The sequence below is a fragment of the Esox lucius genome, chromosome 8, assembly GCF_011004845.1.
Source record: "Esox lucius isolate fEsoLuc1 chromosome 8, fEsoLuc1.pri, whole genome shotgun sequence".
Classification (NCBI taxonomy): domain Eukaryota; kingdom Metazoa; phylum Chordata; class Actinopteri; order Esociformes; family Esocidae; genus Esox; species Esox lucius.
The window spans coordinates 6,052,266-6,070,304 of NC_047576.1; the positions used below are offsets into that span (position 1 = coordinate 6,052,266).

Sequence of the window (18,039 nt, forward strand, 5' to 3'; positions counted from 1 at the left end):
GGTAAAGCCGCCTCTATGGAAAGAAACTCAGCCTGACCCGGGGATTACTCTCCCCAGCCATGTGCCCCATGTTCTTCCTCAGAGCCTGGGGAAAAGGGGTCCCGTAGTCCCCCATTGTTGTGTGGAGGTCAGGCACTGGAGACCACAGGGGTGACAGGGACCACCCGTCCCAGAACATGCACCCCTTGGGAGGAGCGCAGGTCAACGGGGACCGGGGGGGGGGGCAGGAGAGGCTCCACCCAGAAAAGATCATCTTTAGATTCCACGACCATTCTCTCAGGGTGATCCTCTGCTTTCCCCCTGCTCTCGGCATTCACCTTTTAAGACCAAACATAAATAGAGGCGATAAGCCGCGTGAGGCCCCCCAGCCCACCATGGTTACTGCAGTTCCTCCCTCAGTGTCTCAACCCAGGCCCCTTAATCCCCAGGCCAGAGTGACCGGGGGATCTGCCCGGGGGTATTGTCTGTGGGGAGAGGCTGGAGGATTTTTCATGGTGGGGGGGGGGGTCGGTGGTTGGAGCTGTGCTTATACGTGGGGACGGGGGTTTTGGAGGGGTTTGGAGGGGTCTGGGGGGGTGGTGTTGGTGACGAAGACTAGAGGCAGAGAGGGAAGGGAGACACCAGAGAAAGGATCAAACTACCCAACTCAGGGATTAGAAACCTTTTAACAATGAGTATTAGGAGGGGAAATGGAGACAGGGGAGGGGGGGCAGGAGATGTAGGGGGTATGCAGGGGTGGTGGGGGGTACTTTAGGAGGGAAAGGGTCAAAGTGGTGACTACCAGGAGGAGAGGACATGGCTGAAATTCAAGGAGGGGGGGGGGGGGGGCGTAAAGCTGCTGGAACCAAAAAATTGCGTGTGTGTGTGTGTATGCTTGTGCATGTGCGCGTGTGTGTGTGCCAGTATCATCCAGATACTAAGCGTCTCCGGTTTGTTGCTTGCTTCCCTCACCGCTGTGCTATCACAGATCCCCCTTCTCCCAGAGGAGATGGGAAAGGAACAGCAGTGTGGATGGCTGGCTGCGTAGCATGCCAAGTATCTTTTGCAAAGCTTCGATGTGCCTCGGAGACATTGTGTTCAGGCTCGTTTGGATAGACAGGGTGTACAGCTCACACACACTCGGGAATATAAGTGTATCTCTTCCCTTTTCCCTAACAGCTCCGTCTGCAGTACCTACAGTTCACCTAATGGCGGCGACTGCGAGCACAATGAGTCTTTCATGGCTGCCCCCGGAGAAGCCCAACGGAATCATTCTTGATTACGAGATAAAGTACCATGAGAAGGTGAGCAACAAATTATTCACCACTGCGATCACAAAAGAAACTTCCCAAAAAGTGGTAATCCTGTCCCTCGATCCCTCGATTCATTCCTTCATTTCTTTCTCTCCCAATATCCTATGCTCTTTTGTAATAATCCACTTTCATAAAATGTTTCTCTTTCTTTTTGTTAACCTTCCTTCATCCCTGTACTTTAGATAAAGTTATCATTTCTCTGTGTAATTCCATAACCTACACAGGGGACCATGATGCTGTGTGTGTATGTGCTGGCATGGGGAGGGCCCAGGTGTTCACTGTGTCTCTATTTGTTGTACTGAATACAGCTCTCTCCACCTCATCTCAGCTAGCGCCCTTTGTTCAACGAGATTTGTTGCCACCGAGCGGGCGTGGGAGTGGGGGCGAGGAGAAAGCAACGTGCAAGCTGACGCTGTTTGCTTGATCCTCGACTCACTTCTAAAATGTCCTCTTTGCCATTTGTTTGTTAGGACCAGGGCGAGGCCATCGCGCACACCATGACCGCCCAAAGGAGCTCCGCCCGCATTGAGGGGCTGAAGGCGGGCACGTCGTACGTGGTGCAGGTCCGTGCCCGCACGGTGGCTGGCTATGGCCGATACAGCAGCCCGGCTGACTTCAACACCAACCTGCAAAGTAAGTCTGAATGAGCTTTATCAATCCCCGGAGGCACTGGGTGTCTGGGTTTCTTAACTATACAGGCTCGCACTGAAATCCTCCTGACGTTGCCCCACACACACTGTACATAAGCTGGGCTGCGTTTCCATAGAATTCAGGTCTCACTCAGCTCAATTCGGCCTGATCTTTTGTCCAGTTATTGGCAACTGATCTAATGTGTTCATTGTAAATCGCTCTGGATTATAGAATCTGCTAACTGAGCATAATACCTCACCCACTATCTCTGTCCAGCAGCTAGCCCTGTTCCCCAGCTTTTAAGTACGTGGTGGCTCACAAACCTTACAAGGTTCATAATCAAATAAAAAAAAAAGAATAAGGTAGCAAATAATTCTTTGCTACCTTTTTTCTTGGCACATTTGAAGATGCAGTATCTCCCAATTATTATCTCAGATCATTAAACTGGAGTCTGTTAGGCCTGAATCACCAATCCAATGGTCCAACAGACAACATTTACATTGGGAAACTGCCAAGATTCTTCCCTCTTTCTGTGAGGCCAGTTGGAGAACACAAGGGTCATTACGTTCACATATGTTTTTCCAGGAGTACGTGTTGGAGTGGTTTCTAGGAGTAGCTTAATTGTGGGAGTTGAAATCCTATGCATACAGGGTGTTACATTGTTTTGTTGCAGGTTGTGTTACACGATGTTGCTACAGTGTTGTTACAGAGCTGTGTTACAGGGTTTTGCTACTGGGTGTTGTTATAGGGTATGTTACAGGGTGTTGCTACAGGATGTGTTACAGGGTGTTTTCAAAGGGTGTTTCTACAGGGTGTTGTTATAGGCTATGTTACATGGTGTTGCTACAGGATGTATTACATGGTGTTATAACAGTGTTGTTACAGAGCTGTGTTACAGGGTGTTGTCAAAAGGTGTTGCTACAGGGTGTTGTTATTGGGTATGTTACATGGTGTTGTTAAATAGTGATAGGATTCAACAAATGTGGGTGTAGTGGGCAAGTATATTCCAGTTATAAAAGGTTTTTCATTACCCTGACCTTTTACCTTTGTCCTCTTTACCCTTAGGTGACCCTGAGAAGTCTTTTCAGGAGCAGCTGCCCCTCATCGTGGGTTCAGCCACTGCTGGTCTGGTCTTTATCATCGCTGTGGTGGTCATCGCCATAGTCTGCCTTAGGTGAGAGAAGTATCCAATTAGCAATGCTGTCCTCTCGACAATAATGAGACAATAATGAGACAGTAATGAGACAATAATGAGACAATAATGAAACCATGTTTTTTCCAACTGATACACATTATTCAAACCAGACAATAAGCCTTCCTTCAGCCTGTGGATTAATCAATATCAGCCTACTGTTGAGTGAGGAAATCACATATCTGGCAGTTCCTGGCATATTTCATTTACTGATTGACATGGAAACGAAATGGAAATGTCAACTCATAAATGTGATAACGTCCTGTTAACCTACAGCAGACGGACAGGGGTGTGCCAACTTTGAGGTTTGTTCAATAATTGGTTATAGTGAATAGTTTAAACAGATGAGGTTTGTGTGTAGGATATTAGTTCTGAGTAGTGAATAGTCGAAACAGTTTTCTTGGAGTAGGACATTAGTTCTGAATAATGAGTAAGCTAAACAGTTTTCTCAGAATAGGAAATTAGTTCTGTATATTGAATAGTCCAAACAGATTTCCCTCCCAATCACTCATTCTAATCTTGTTCCCAGATCAGCCTACCAAAACCAATGGCAAATGTTCTTCCCCGACAAAAGCGACCAATCGGAATGGTTAGATTACTTTTGCCATCTAGAATTTGTCTCGGAGGTACTCAGATCCAGATTCTTTGTGGAAAAGATACTGACGTCAAATACCGACCGAGGTCACTCACAACACAGCCGTTGAATCAATTCCCGCTATGGACAATTTTGAATCGTTCATACCCTTGGGGTGAGGAGAGGCTGCTCAGAGCAGCGTTAGCTGAACACGTGGCTGCTAGCAGCTGATAAGCCTGGCCTCGTGGCTGTGTCATCGCTCTCCTGGACGTAACGTCTGCTAAAATGCCTCTCCGTCCCATGAACGCGGCCCATCTCCGTCGATTCCTATTCACTTGTCAGAGATTAATGCGTTAAACTTCAGCATCCCCTTCCAGTTCCACGGTTTTGTTCACTTGTATGCCGCACTGTTCATCTGTCACCGGGAGACCTTATTGTTGGCGTACAGGTTGGAAATCCTCCCTTTTGGCAGTTGGCTGGCGATCAGCTGCCTCTCGTGGTGGCGGCGCCATAGTAACGGTGAGCTTTGACAGTCATAGGCTCTCGTCACACCGGGGTGAATATAATCTCCTTCCTCCTCTCATCCATCATTCCCTCTTTTCCTCACACCGTTACATTGTCTCGCTCTGTGTCTTAGCTTAGCTCACTAGCGTCTGCCATGAGAGAAGAAGAAAGACAAGAAGGAGAAAGACGCGAAGGAGAAGGACTACTCTGAGCCTCCTCGGCATATTCCGGAACCACATTTGAATTGGAAATTAGATGCAAATCACTGGCGGGTATTATTGCCCCGGTTACTGGTTAGACAACAAAGGAACCACATTAACATGTAATTTCAACAACCCTCCCCCCTCCTCTGTCATAGACGCCCCCCCCACCACCCCCAAACCCACCCCCCCACCCCCCGCATTAATGGACTGATACTGAGGAAAGAAGAGAGCGAGGAGGATGAATATGAGGAGAAGACGGGGGGTGGGATTGAACAGGGAGTTAGTGTGAACCAGGAGGAGGAAGTGTTAGGATGTATGCTGAGGGAGACGGCTGAGGCTTGTGTCTGTGAAGCCAGGCTTTTTATTCATTCGTTTATGGTGTTGTGGGGCGTTTTGTTTTCTTTTTAGCTGCCATTTCAGGCGGACAAAGAGAATCCCACTCTTCCAACTCAATGTAAACTCTCGTTGTGAGGTTTTAGTTGAAATCATGTATTCCTTACTATCATATATATTAAACTGGACAAGCTTGTTGTTTCCTGGGGCAACGATTACGTTCTGTGTTTTTGCGCCGACCAGGCTGCACTGACATCGGTAACATCAGCGTATGCTGCCCGAGTTGATAACAGGTGACCTACCTGACTGATGCGTATTCTCTCTGTCTGGCCCACAGGAAACAAAGGAACGGCTCTGAATCTGAATACACTGAGAAGCTACAGCAGTACAGTAAGTCTCTACTGCCTCTTCGTCAGTCATTACAGACGCAGTGTCTTCACATTTGTGCCAGACTCACACGGCAGAGAAATAACCCTGAAGCGATTGGGAAATGTTGCTTTGTAATTTGACTTTGTTTTTTTTAGAGATAAAAATTTTTTTCAGCAACTTAAGTTTGACCTTCAACGGGGAACTTTCAAGACTTTTTAAAGAAGTCTTTAAATCTTTGAATTAACTACGATTTAACATACGGCACCCGTAGAAGCCATCGTGTGGTCCACACTGAACCAGCCGCTGTGAGAGCTGGACATAGTATCTACGTCCTGTGGACGTACCATTGTGTCACAAGCAGCCCAAATACATCCAGAAGGGATGCAGGCAGAAATTGGCTGTAGATCATTTTGGTTTTGTTCCTTGACTGTTGAGTCTGGTGTATAAGCAAAGTTGTCATAACAACACGCAGGCCTCCAGGAAATAAACGCATTAGACTAAACACTGCACAGTTTATTTCCAAATGTCATGTCTGCTTGACGTCCGTGGTTCACGTGATTATTCTCACTATTGAATCCCCAATAGTCACGCCGGGAATGAAGGTCTATGTCGACCCCTTCACCTACGAGGACCCCAACGAGGCCATCCGCGAGTTTGCCAAGGAGATCGACATCTCCTGCGTGAAGATCGAGGAGGTCATCGGCGCAGGTAACCAACCAAAGCTCCTGAGCTACAGGGGGAAGACAGCTAGTCACCTCCAGACCATACCGTTAGAGGACTTCACGCCAAGCGGTACTTTCACTCAATTCATCGCCTCGACCCCCCACTCCAACCCCTGCCTCACCTCGCTACCCCCAAGCACAAGCCTAAGCCCCCTCTAATCCAAAATCCACCCCCCTGGCAAAAATCTGCGTCCTAATTTGCTTCACTCACAATCTCAGCCCAGGTTGGCACCTTAGTGCTTTGTTGATCGCAAGCTTCTTTCCGCACTTTCTGCCTTTTGTTAAACCATTTTGTGTTTGTTAACCTTTAACCTGGCAGATGGGCCCATCACTGATCCTGGAGAGGTGCTCTGTAGTAGGACGCTGTGTTGTTCGTTGACGTGTGTTCTGTCAGTCAAGCCAGTGATTGGCTACTTGAATGGAATTGACTTAATCATCATCCAGACGGGTTGATTGAAAGCCAGAACAGCAGCTTTCCAGGGCCAGGATTGGTCATCTCTGAACCACCCCCAAACCCCCATTAAAGAGTCTCTAAGGCCACTTTAAATGGGGGCCTCTCTAAAGTTCCTTTGACCCTTGACCTCATCACTTACCGGCTTAAATGCTTCCCTCCGCCCTCTTTTAGTGTATTATTTAGTCACATGTTTAGAAATCATGAAATTTGTTACATATTATTCTCATTATCATGAACATTTGTTATATATTATTCTCATTATCATGAACATTTGTAATATATTCTTATTATTCAAATTAATAATATTCAGTGTATAATATTATTATAATTATTGTTAATTTAATATTCTTTGCTAAAAATCTGCAGGATTGTTGCTGGCTCAAAGTTGACTTCATAGCCTTTTTAGCCAAATCAATAAAACATTTGTGGTGATGACAAGTTGGGCTGTGTGTATACGTGGCCTGCAGCTAGACCCCCTGCTCTGTTCTACTACGCCGACTTAACATCTACTGCTGCTACTTGAACCCGTCGCTTCCTAGCCTTCGCCTCAAGTGACGAACCCCAACCCCTACCTTCCTCCCCCCATGCCCTCCCTCCCTCCTTCTCTCCCTCCCCCCCTCCCTGCCTCCCTGCCTCCCTCCCTACTCCTCCTGTCTCTACCTCACTTCCCTTGTTTCAAACATTCTCACACGCTTTGGCACCCAATTGGCGTGTTAGGCCCGAGGCGCAAAGCCTCCATGACCCCCACGACTCCCAAGCTTCTTTCTCCTCCTTTCTGCTCCTCCACCCTATCCCCTGATCCCTTAAAAGCCTAACCCCCACACCTGGACACTTCACCCCTCCCCTGTACCCAAACGACCAGACCCTAACAACCACCCCTTAACTATCAACCTTTAACTAACACCCCTTAACTACCACCCATTAACTACCACCCCAAACGACCAGACCCTAACAACCACCCCTTAACTATCACCCTTTAACTATCACCCTTTAACTAACACCCCTTAACTACACACCATAACTACCACACCAACAACCTGACTACCACACCATAGCTACCACACCCAAACTACCACAACATAACTATCACACCCAAACTACCAAAACCTAACTACCATGCCCTGACAACCGCACCCTAACTACTACGCCCTAACTACTACGCCCTAAATGCGACGCCCTGACTACCACGCCCTAACTCCCACACCTTAATTACCCCAACCTAAGTACCACGCCCTAACTACCATGCCCTGACTACCACAACATAACTATCATACCCTAACTACCACACCCTGACTACCACACCCTGACTACCACACCCTAACTACCACACCCTGACTACCACACCCTAACTACCACACCCTGACTACCACACCCTAACTACCATGTCCTAACCACCACACCCTAACTACCAAACCCCAATCCTCTGTACTTTAGCTCTCCCTCCACCATCCCTCCCTTGACTTTCCTCTATCTTCCCTTCTCTTGGCACCACACCGCCCGAGTCCTCAGCCTCTCTCTGGCAGTCTCCACCTCCCGCTCCCTGGCTCCTTGGTTCTAACCAGTAAACTGTCCCTCTCCCCTCTCTCCCCCACTCTCCCCCCACTCTCCCCATCCTCCCCGTCTTCCTCCGTCTCTCTGTCTCTCTCTGTCCTACGTTCCTCTGCTGTCACAGGGGAGTTCGGGGAGGTGTGTCGTGGCCGCCTCAAGCTGCCCGGCCGACGGGAGATCATTGTTGCCATCAAGACCCTCAAGGTGGGTTACACGGACCGGCAGAGGCGGGACTTCCTGAGTGAAGCGAGCATCATGGGACAGTTTGACCACCCCAACATCATCAGACTGGAGGGCGTGGTCACCAAGAGCCGGCCAGTCATGATCGTTACAGAGTTTATGGAGAACGGGGCACTGGACTCTTTCCTGAGGGTGAGATACCCTGTGGATGACACGCACAAACACGCACACGCACCTAAACACACACACACGCACGCACCTAAACACACACACACGCACGCACGCACACACACACACACGCACACACGCACACACATGCACACACACACGCACGCACATGCACACACACGCACACATGGTTTTCATAACAACATAGGTTTACTTTGCTGTCAATTTCCGCACCATGTCCATTGAATCCAAATGACAATCTATAAATACAGCCTGAGAACTGAAACCCTTGAACACATTTCATAAATATATAATCTCTGGATCGTCTGAGGCGTAACCCAGTGACAGTAACAGGGCAAATCTCCCTAATCTACTTTATTAATGTCCTCGTATTCCACACCCTCTATGGCTCCCTGGAAAACACCCTAACCCTCGTCTGTTGCCAGGATCTAACAAACGCTCGGCTCCACTCGCTATCTTTGACATTTAAAGAGGATTCATTCGCCTATGAATCACTGCCTCTGTCTCATATTAAACACTGTCTGAAGGAGGGTGACAGACCGACAGACAGACAGACAGACAGACAGAGGTAGAGAGGGAAAGAGAAAGGGATGGAGAGAGAGAGAGGGAGAAAAATAAATACATACACAGACAGAAGGAGAAAGCGAGGGACAGGTAGATTGAGGAAGAGAGAGAGAGAGAGAGAGAGAGCGAGAGAGGGATTAGAGTATTCCAAGACATTTACAGTCATTGTTGAAAATAATTTATGCTGTATCAGGCGGTGTAACCTTTCTCTTTCCATCTCTCCGCCTTTCGCCAGCTCAACGATGGGCAGTTCACCGTGATCCAGCTGGTGGGCATGCTGCGTGGCATCGCAGCGGGCATGAAGTACCTGTCCGACATGAACTATGTCCACCGGGACCTGGCCGCGCGCAACATCCTGGTCAACAGTAACCTGGTCTGCAAGGTGTCTGACTTCGGCCTGTCGCGCTTCCTGGAGGACGATGCCACTGACCCCACCTACACCAGCTCACTGGTGAGTCTGGAGGACACGGCGGACTCTGTGGGACTATGTACAGTATAGAGTCTGCGAGACTGTATGCACATAAATACAAATATATATCTATGCATGTAAATATATATGAGCTGTACGGTGTGTTAGTGTCTGTGGGGGTGTGTGTGTGTGTGGCATCGTATCATTATCCAACGTGTCTCAACCCTCTCTTCCCTCTGTGTGTGTGTGGGTGTGTGTGATTGTGTGTGTGTGTGTGTGTGTGTGTGCCTTTGTGTCTGCGTCTTGGGGTGTGCGTGTGTGTGCCTCCATCCCCAGTATTTCACGCTCACCTACTCATTCGCATATCCACAGGGAGGCAAGATTCCCATTCGCTGGACGGCTCCGGAGGCCATCGCTTACAGGAAGTTCACTTCGGCCAGTGACGTGTGGAGCTACGGCATCGTCATGTGGGAAGTGATGTCGTACGGGGAGCGGCCGTATTGGGACATGAGCAACCAGGACGTAAGTGGAACCTGCTTAGTTTTCACCGAACACTGAGACGCTGTTAGCAAGACGCCACTGGCCTTCTGAGTCTCCGAAACACTGAAACAACTTCGGCTTGGCTGCCACCCTTTCAGGTGTTCTCATCTCAACTGTGAAACCACCTCTCTCTAACCTTCTCTCAGTTGTACACCTCTTCTCTTTTCATTGCTTTTCCTCCCCCCTCCCGGTATTCGTCGTATGCAGCTTCATCTTCATCACGTCACTACAACTCCCAGCAGACAACTCATGTTAGCTTTCAATGGGCCAAATCTGCCAGTGGGAGGCGCTAGAGGGCAAATGACCCATAGGTTAGGTAGCCGAGGTTGTAGGTTTGATTCCTGTTGGGATTATGACCTTTATGACTAAACTGTATCTTTTCATTCCAACCCCACAGTTGACTTGATTGTTTTTGAGCTGCAGTACGTATTGTAGGCCAGTCAGTCTAACTCGGCTGTCTCCACTCCACCCTCCAGGTTATCAATGCAGTGGAGCAGGATTACCGACTGCCTCCACCCATGGACTGCCCCACGGCCCTGCACCAACTCATGCTCGACTGCTGGGTCAAGGAAAGGAACCTCCGGCCCAAGTTCTCCCAGATCGTCGCAACGCTGGACAAGCTCATCCGAAATGCTGCCAGCCTGAAGGTGGTCACTAGCAGCACGCAGTCTTCTGGGTGAGTCCCGACAGATCACATCCAGCAAGCCACACATCCACGCCCAGTAACCAGACACCTTCATCTGCAAAACAAACAACAACAAAAACACATGGAAAACCTAGGACCCTGGATTGTTTTCAGAACAGGATTTCTGAGAGTGGATGTTTCATCTGCATCTGGTCTCGTCCCAGTCTGTCATCCCAACTGCCCATGTACTTCCATGGACCCTTTAGAGGAGACTTTGAGTGTTTGGGTGGCAGGTAGCACTTGCTCTCCATTAAATACACATTGGGCCCAGTAGACTAGGTTTTCTGGTCAAGATGGGTCCCATTTAAAATCTGCCACTGTGCTTCTAGAGCCAGGGTGCCACGGTAACACTTTTCAGTGGACCGATACCCTCATCCAAATTTGCTTATTGTCTGAGAGGAACAGTGACTGAGTGAAACATAAAGCTATGCCTACAGTGGAGAGGGGTTTCCTACTGCCAAAGCATTCAGCAGCCACCGAACACCTGCGCCGATGCATTCTGTGCAAATACACAGAGATCACTGACCAATAAACAGGATAGACCAATAAACTTCCCTTAGCCGCCGCTTCTACAAGCGTGTTATTCAATCGGTGGCACGGTTCAATCACAGTGTCTGGTTTTAGCCATAGCCTCAAGCTGCAATCCTCTGGAGAGAGGGGTTAGACAGCGGAGGGGGTGACCCACCTATCTGTCCCAGCATCTGGGCTGCCTTTCCCGGGGGGGAGGCCTGTGGGGAAAAGGTGTGTGTGGGTCAGAGGGTTTCCATGGGGGATTGACAGCAGTAGCTTTGGCCAGGAAGACTGCACGAGAGTAATTAGCCAGATTAAAAGTGAGGCGAAAATGACGGGAACACATTCAATTAGCCGCTAACCAGATTTTAGACGGGCCAGCGGACAGGTGTTCCACCCGCTGAGCCCGACAAGGCAGGACGGAGATGGAGCAGGGCTTTCCGCGGCGTCTCTCGTGGCGTAGCAGCGGCTGGCGGTGACTAGGCCAGAGTTACTGGTTGAAGTCATGTGTTTGCAAAATAGCAACATTAGTTGACGTGTCTGTGTTTGTATTTGAGTGTGTGTGTGTGTTAGGACCCAGATAGCTGTGTGGGACGATGCATTTGCGTGTGTTTCCTCGTAACGCATAGCCAGGTCTTTTACCGCTTCTACACTGAAGGCAAACAAAACGGACTTCCAGCGGAAAACAAGTAACTGGAAACCCGAAGAAAACAGAAAAAAACTGTCAGAACACCTTTTTCAGTTCCGGCTCCACTTGAGCCGGTTCTAACTCCTCCACCCGTCACCCAGCTTATTAACGTAGAGTGGCCCTTCGTTTGGTTTGGCCACTGTTGCCGGCTTCTATCCTCGCCCCAAGCACGGGAGTTGCCCACTTCCCGACATCCATAGGAAGTGGGCCAGGCAGCATGAACCGATCTGGTGCCAGGCTAGACAGCCTCCCTTTTAGTCAGGGAGCACCGACAGGGGGCACCGACAGGGAGCACTAACAACGCTCTGTTAAGAGGGAGTGGGTGGGTTAATGACAGCTAGCCCGGTCCCCGGGGGCTCTAAGGCCTTATTAAATGCCCCTCTTCCCATCCGTTGGTGTACACCCCTCCTTTCAGTGGAACATCTCTGTGGACTCTCATTAGCTCTCTCCCTCTGATTTTCTCATCCCACTTTAACTAGTCATTGCATCTAATGCCGTCAGCAGACAACAAGGATCAACAGAGCAGAGAATGGACGGAGACGTGGGCAGGGGTAGAGGGAGAGACAGGGAGGGAGAACGGGAGAGTTAGGGAGAGGAGAGAGAAGGAGGAGAAAGAGGGGGAGGCCATGTTCATCGATCCCGAACCAAATTTTCTTCTTCCTTTAATAACCCCACCTCACCTTGTCTCTCTACCGCTGTTTTTTTTAATGGGCTAGTTGGTCCCCCCCATCTTTGACATTGAGGGAGGGGGGTTGTTTCGATTTTTTTAGTCCGTGGGCCTTTAGATTGACATGCCGGTCAAAATGCACAGCCACAGCGCACACGCACCCGTGCCACACCCGGCCTCCAAGCCAGTCTCCAACGGTAACCAGTGGTGGTTACGCCAGTTGACCGGGGCAGCTGACCCCTGACCCGACGGGGGTGGCGAGGGGGCAAGGGGGAGAGCAAGGTGGCGTTTGGGGGTGAGGTTTCGTTGGCGGTGAAGGCGAGGCGTGACCTTAACCCCTTTCTCTCTCTCTTTTGTCTCCCTCTCCCTGACCCCCCCCCCCCCCCCATAGGGCGTCGCAGCCCCTGCTAGATCGATGCATCCCGGACTACACCACCTTCACCACCGTAGGGGACTGGCTGGATGCAATCAAAATGAGCCGCTACCGTGACAACTTCCTCAACGCCGGCTTTGCCTCCTTCGACCTGGTTGCTCAGATGACAGCAGAGTAAGTGGAGAGGGAGCCGATTATGACGAATCGAAATTGAGTTAAATTAACTCAGCAGGTTGGGTGGCTGAGTTGATTCAGGTGGAATGTGGTTGAGTTGTTCGGGTTGAGTTCAGGTGGCTCCTTAAACACGGCTGGACAGTAGGCTCCAGGCCAGTCAGAATGTCAACATGATCGGCGACGTTCAGTTTGAATTTAAATATTTACTGAGCGGCCCAGTTCATGCCTGTTGCACCGTCTAAATTCTGTCAGAGTGCATCTCAAAGAAATTGACTTCAGATGGCGTTGCAGGAAGAGTATGGATTTTTTGTGATTTAAGTGAGAAACAATTTGAGATAAAAAAAAAAAAAAACAACACACACAAACACACACTAAAAACAACACACACAAACACACACTAATCCAATTTTGTATTTCTGAACACCGGAAGTGAGCTCCGAGGCTTTTTTCCTTCCTAAAGAAAAGACGTGGAATGAAGGGAAGCAGAACGACAACAAATCTTCAGTCAATTTTCTTTCAGTCACTCAGCTGTTGCCTTCAGTCGTCTGTTTATGTCCTCCAACAAAGGAAGACGGACCTGAGACCACACCGTTTGACCATCACCACAAGTCACGAGAAGGAGATTCTTCGTAGTATAATACCATGCGACACGGTCCCGCCTGGCAGCCATAGCTCTGAGTTGACTTGGCACTGGGTCCTGTTCATAAGGTTGTGCAAAATATGTGAACATTTTGCCATGAAAAACATCTTGATGAAAGTTTCTCACTTTGGACTTTTGTGGCCTGTTGCCGTCCGTTTCGAGGCCTGATGAACATGACCCTGGTTTCTAAGCCGTCTTGGGACATTACCTACATTATTGTATGTCGTGGAAGTCATGGAAACGGGGCCAGTTGTGATCAAATAAAGGAATTAGGATAATAATGATAAATATATCATCCTCGTTAGCAGGGTAATAGGGCAGGGAGGTGGAGGTGATTTGTTTCAGTTTGGCGGACTGACAGGTGTGCCGTTCAGGGGCTCTTAATGGCTGCCAATTCATCTAATGGCTTTCATTTATTATAATTTTATCCTCCATCGCTGGAATGATGAGGGATTGCAAAGGGAACAAAAAATATTTATTTCTGCTAAATTGTGGCCACAGACTGTATTGTGCGTTTGTGTATGTGTGCGTGTGTGTGTGTGTGTGTGTGTGAAGAGGATAACAATAATGTGCTGACAAGCAGAGGGCAAAGTGTATTTGAACAAGGTTGAATTGTGTGTGTGTGTGTGTGTGTGTGTGCGCGTCAGAATGGAGAGGACGTGGACAGTCCACTAATCGTTCCCCCAGACGCCAACCTTTTTGTGGTTTCTCAGTCGTTATGGACACGGAGAAAACAAGCGACGGAGCAGAAATAAGAGTCGGTGTAATATTGTTTAGAACAATAACCTTAGTGTTAAACCAACACGGCTGAGACGATAAGATCACGTCTGACTTTTGTAGCCGTCAAACAGGTGCACCTCTTTTCACAGATGTAATTCTAAAGCCTTTTCTTTCGGTGAACTGCTGTGAGAGAGTTGTCCTTTCCGTATTTCCCCTGTCTTGCATCTCACATTTCAGAATTAACCCTCCCTGTACTCTTTTGAACTGCCAAACCAAGAGTTGCTGTGAAACAACAGCTTGAGAAAACGTTTACGAGATTGTCTGAAAACAAATCCATCGAAGGTGTCCGTTGAATGATTGATCAATTCAGAAGTGAATTGCTGCATAGTTGAAAAGGGAATTTCTGACACATCCAGGATGCTCTTTAAACAGCGCTTTGTCATCTACCTGAATGTGCAGAACTAGACGAATCACAGTGGAATGACTGACTAGTTGATTCCCCGACTGACAGACTGGAAGAATCAACACGGAATGACTGGCTTGTTGACTCACTGACTGACAGTCTAGACAGATCACTACGGAATTATTAAACAGTTGACTCGCTGACTGTTGCTGGAATGACTGATTGGCTAATGACAAACTGTTCCATCACTGACTTCCTCACTGCTCGGTCTTCTCAGTACATGTATTTTAGGCTGATCGACTGTCTGTCTGTCTGGCAGATTGTTTTGTTGATGTGAAACCCTACAGCTGGCCTTTTAGGACCAGAGGAGACTTTTTACACATTAACCCCGTCTGTCCATTACCTTTGACCCCGCTCTCGACCCTCTGCATGGATATTAATGTATGTTACATCTGTTCCCGGCGTCAGTTCACTGAGGGGTGCTACGGTTTTGTTGACATGACCTTAGGAAGCCATCTTATTGGTGTACTCTGGCAACTCTTCATCTGCCACCGTTCCCACAGAGCCCAACTGTATTTGCTCTCAGGTCGGCCCATTGACATTTGCTGTACTCTATTAGAAGAAATGCTGCTATCTAGGACGTAAAAGTGTTCTACAGCTATTCCGACTGTTTGAAACTATGTTTGTTTCTGAGCAGACATTATTATTACATTTTCTGACTGTCTTTTTCTCCTAATATTGATTATGTCTGAACTCCATCTCACTCTTTGTCTCTCTCTCTTGGTTCTCAGAGATCTTCTTCGGATAGGAGTCACATTGGCTGGCCACCAGAAGAAGATTCTAGGCAGCATTCAGGACATGAGACTACAGATGAACCAAACACTTCCTGTCCAGGTCTGAGATGGACCAAATAGACGGACAGACAGACAGACAGGAAGGGGAGGAACTGTGCCAGAGAGAGCCAATGGCTTGCAGTGCCTCGGACTAGTAGTTTTTTTTCTTTTTTTCTTCTTCCTCACCAACGTTTCCTGTTTCTGTGTTACACGTTAGTCCAAAATGTTTTCCATTCAACAAGACTTTTATCGGGATTATTTTGTAAAACATTTTCTTTTTTTCTAAAGAGAAGAAAGATAGTCCATAACTTCAGTGTGCCTCACTTGGTCCAGTGTAGGGTGATCGTTTGCATGCGTGCGTGTGTTTTTGTGAGGTTGGCCAGGACTCAACCCCTCCACTCCACCCTGCCCTAACTCTGTGTATCCCGAACTTGGGGCGAGTTCAGCAGGACACGACGTTCCCGACATGTTCAGAAAGTAACGTGTTAAGTAGAGCAAGGAATCAGTTCATTGCATTTGTATCCGCAACCTGCAACAACATTTGGCCTAAGCGTGATCCTGAACTTTGTCTTCCTTCTGTGAAAACCCATCTCCCTGACCCTTGACCCCAACATCTGTCTTGACTCTACCATATGATTAGGTTCACCCAGGTGGGAAACTGTAGATGGAAGAGGATAAACAGTTCATAAAAAAAGGAGCAGAAAATGCGAATGAGGGTTCGCACAAAAAAAAAAATAAATAGGGTTTGGACGATAGAGCACAAATCCTATCTATTCTAGATCCTGTTATTATTGTTGGTGTGTGAGTGTGTGTGTATTATTCCCCATCTTCATATTGAAGGTGTTTTATTATGTACAAGGGCACACGACTGAGAAAGACGTGGAGGATGGTAAAGTTCAGAGGGTCAAAAAGTTCAGTTGAGAGCTGCCTAACTAGGTCCAGAAGTCTTCAGCAGACTTCCTGGAAGACCTTGGGGAACGGGGCGGTTCTCAAAATGGATCCATAGCTTGGGAACATTGGTTCATTTTGACTCCTCGACTGTGTTTTTCTTAGAGTAACAATCACTTTTCCTTTGTGTTTATCAGCCCTCCATTTTGATTTTCTGTTCCATAACATTTGGGAGATTTCTGTTTCAAGATGGCCGGTTAGAGCTAAGTACTCTTTTTGGACTCTTTGTGTGATGGGCTTGGACGGCGGGGGTTGGGGCGGGGGTAAAATACAAAGACCGACCGACCGGCCTTTTGTGGGTGCTTTTGTGTTTGTGCGTGACTGCGTGTGTGCGAATGCGAGAGTGTAACAAGTTGCACACAAATACTGTACAATACAGCTTCAGCTACATGGAGAATGAACGCATGAACTGAACAATGACAAGGTGCAACAATTATATCGGAAAACACTATATTCTGTGGACAACTGTTAACGTTTTTTATTGAAATCCAAAACGTTTGGAAATATATATGCATCATACGGAACCTGAAAGCAACCATGAGAAACACAGTAACGTTGTTTTTATTATTACCTGGATTTAAAATTAATCAGAAACTCTAGTTTTTTTTCTTGTCTTCTATTCAATGTATTTATTTCTCTGCCCACTTGGAGAAGAGGCCATTTGAACTGTGGACTTACTCTAAAGAACAATCAACAGGAAATGAAAGACCCAAGAGGATTCAGCAAATGAATTGATGATTATAAAAAAGTGCATATAAAATTCGATATTGTATTTTTGTTGTTGTTCTAAACAGCCTGTACATGTTTTGTAACAAAAATAAGATAAATAACATGAAAACAAAATGGTGTTCGAGAAAACTGGGAAAGTGTTGTCAAAAGAATGATGAGTGAAATCACTTGATAGCGTGGGATTGAATAAAAAGATGGAGGGGGGAGATACAGAGGGGGGGATTAGGGAGGAGTTGGGGACAGCTGCATTTCAAGGGGTTGTAAACCGTGGTTAATCTGCGGTTAGGGAAGCATGTTGCATCAAACTCCCTCTCCCTCTGCAAATTTAATGCGTCCATGTTTGAGTGAGTGTGTTTAGCGCATTTGAGTGGGTGTGTTTCGCAGGTATGAGTGGGTGTGTCTTGCGCATATGATTTGGTGTGTTTAGGGGGTGAGAGCAGGTCTGTCTAGCGTGTGTGAGTGGATGTGTCTAGCGCATATGATTCTGCGCGTTTAGCGGGTGTGAGTGGGCATGTTTGGCATACGTGTGAGTGGGCGTGTTTGGCGTATGTGTGAGTGGGTGTGTTTAGCGGGTGAGAGTGTTTTAGGTTATATTTTTGGTCCGCCACTACAGGATCTTTATCGAGACGTCCGCCTCTCAGTCGTCCCTCAACGGGAGGATGTTATGTAACCGACACACTTGTCAACAGTTGTCGTTCTGGCACATTCTTCCAAATGAAACTCCGGGCTTTCCTCCATTCCTCAACGCACCAGGCGCTCAAAGAAAACGCTACTAAAACAAGTGTGTTTATAATCCTGAGATTGTCCATTAATAGTTTCTACATGTACCTCAGTTATTCCAAGCAGGGCTGATCTCGACCACTCTTGTCTGCCTGTGTGATAGAGGCTTTTCTCAAACCAATAGATAAAGAGTTTTGTCAGACAAATCATTCCTATAACCAATGGCAGTGCTCCATCACAGAAACC

The 18,039-nt window shown here is 47.8% G+C and overlaps 1 protein-coding gene across 10 annotated transcripts in view; it reads left to right on the forward strand.

Moving 5' to 3' along the window:
* Positions 1-17,187, forward strand: part of LOC105025634 (ephrin type-B receptor 3) — a 56,994-nt gene extending 39,807 nt beyond the window's left edge. For 2 of the 10 annotated variants that reach the window (XM_010896439.3, XM_010896441.3), the window contains exons 6-16: positions 1,159-1,283; positions 1,763-1,925; positions 2,988-3,096; positions 5,066-5,118; positions 5,671-5,889; positions 7,946-8,193; positions 8,990-9,205; positions 9,536-9,685; positions 10,180-10,379; positions 12,645-12,800; positions 15,355-17,187. In XM_010896439.3, the coding sequence (XP_010894741.2) occupies positions 1,159-1,283; positions 1,763-1,925; positions 2,988-3,096; positions 5,066-5,118; positions 5,671-5,889; positions 7,946-8,193; positions 8,990-9,205; positions 9,536-9,685; positions 10,180-10,379; positions 12,645-12,800; positions 15,355-15,463 (1,748 nt within the window). In that variant the 3' untranslated portion in view covers positions 15,464-17,187. The remainder of the gene's footprint in view (positions 1-1,158; positions 1,284-1,762; positions 1,926-2,987; positions 3,097-5,065; positions 5,119-5,670; positions 5,890-7,945; positions 8,194-8,989; positions 9,206-9,535; positions 9,686-10,179; positions 10,380-12,644; positions 12,801-15,354) is intronic. The other 8 variants (XM_010896442.3, XM_010896444.3, XM_010896443.3 and 5 more) reach the window with 5 other exon arrangements.
* Positions 17,188-18,039: the final 852 nt, after the last annotated feature.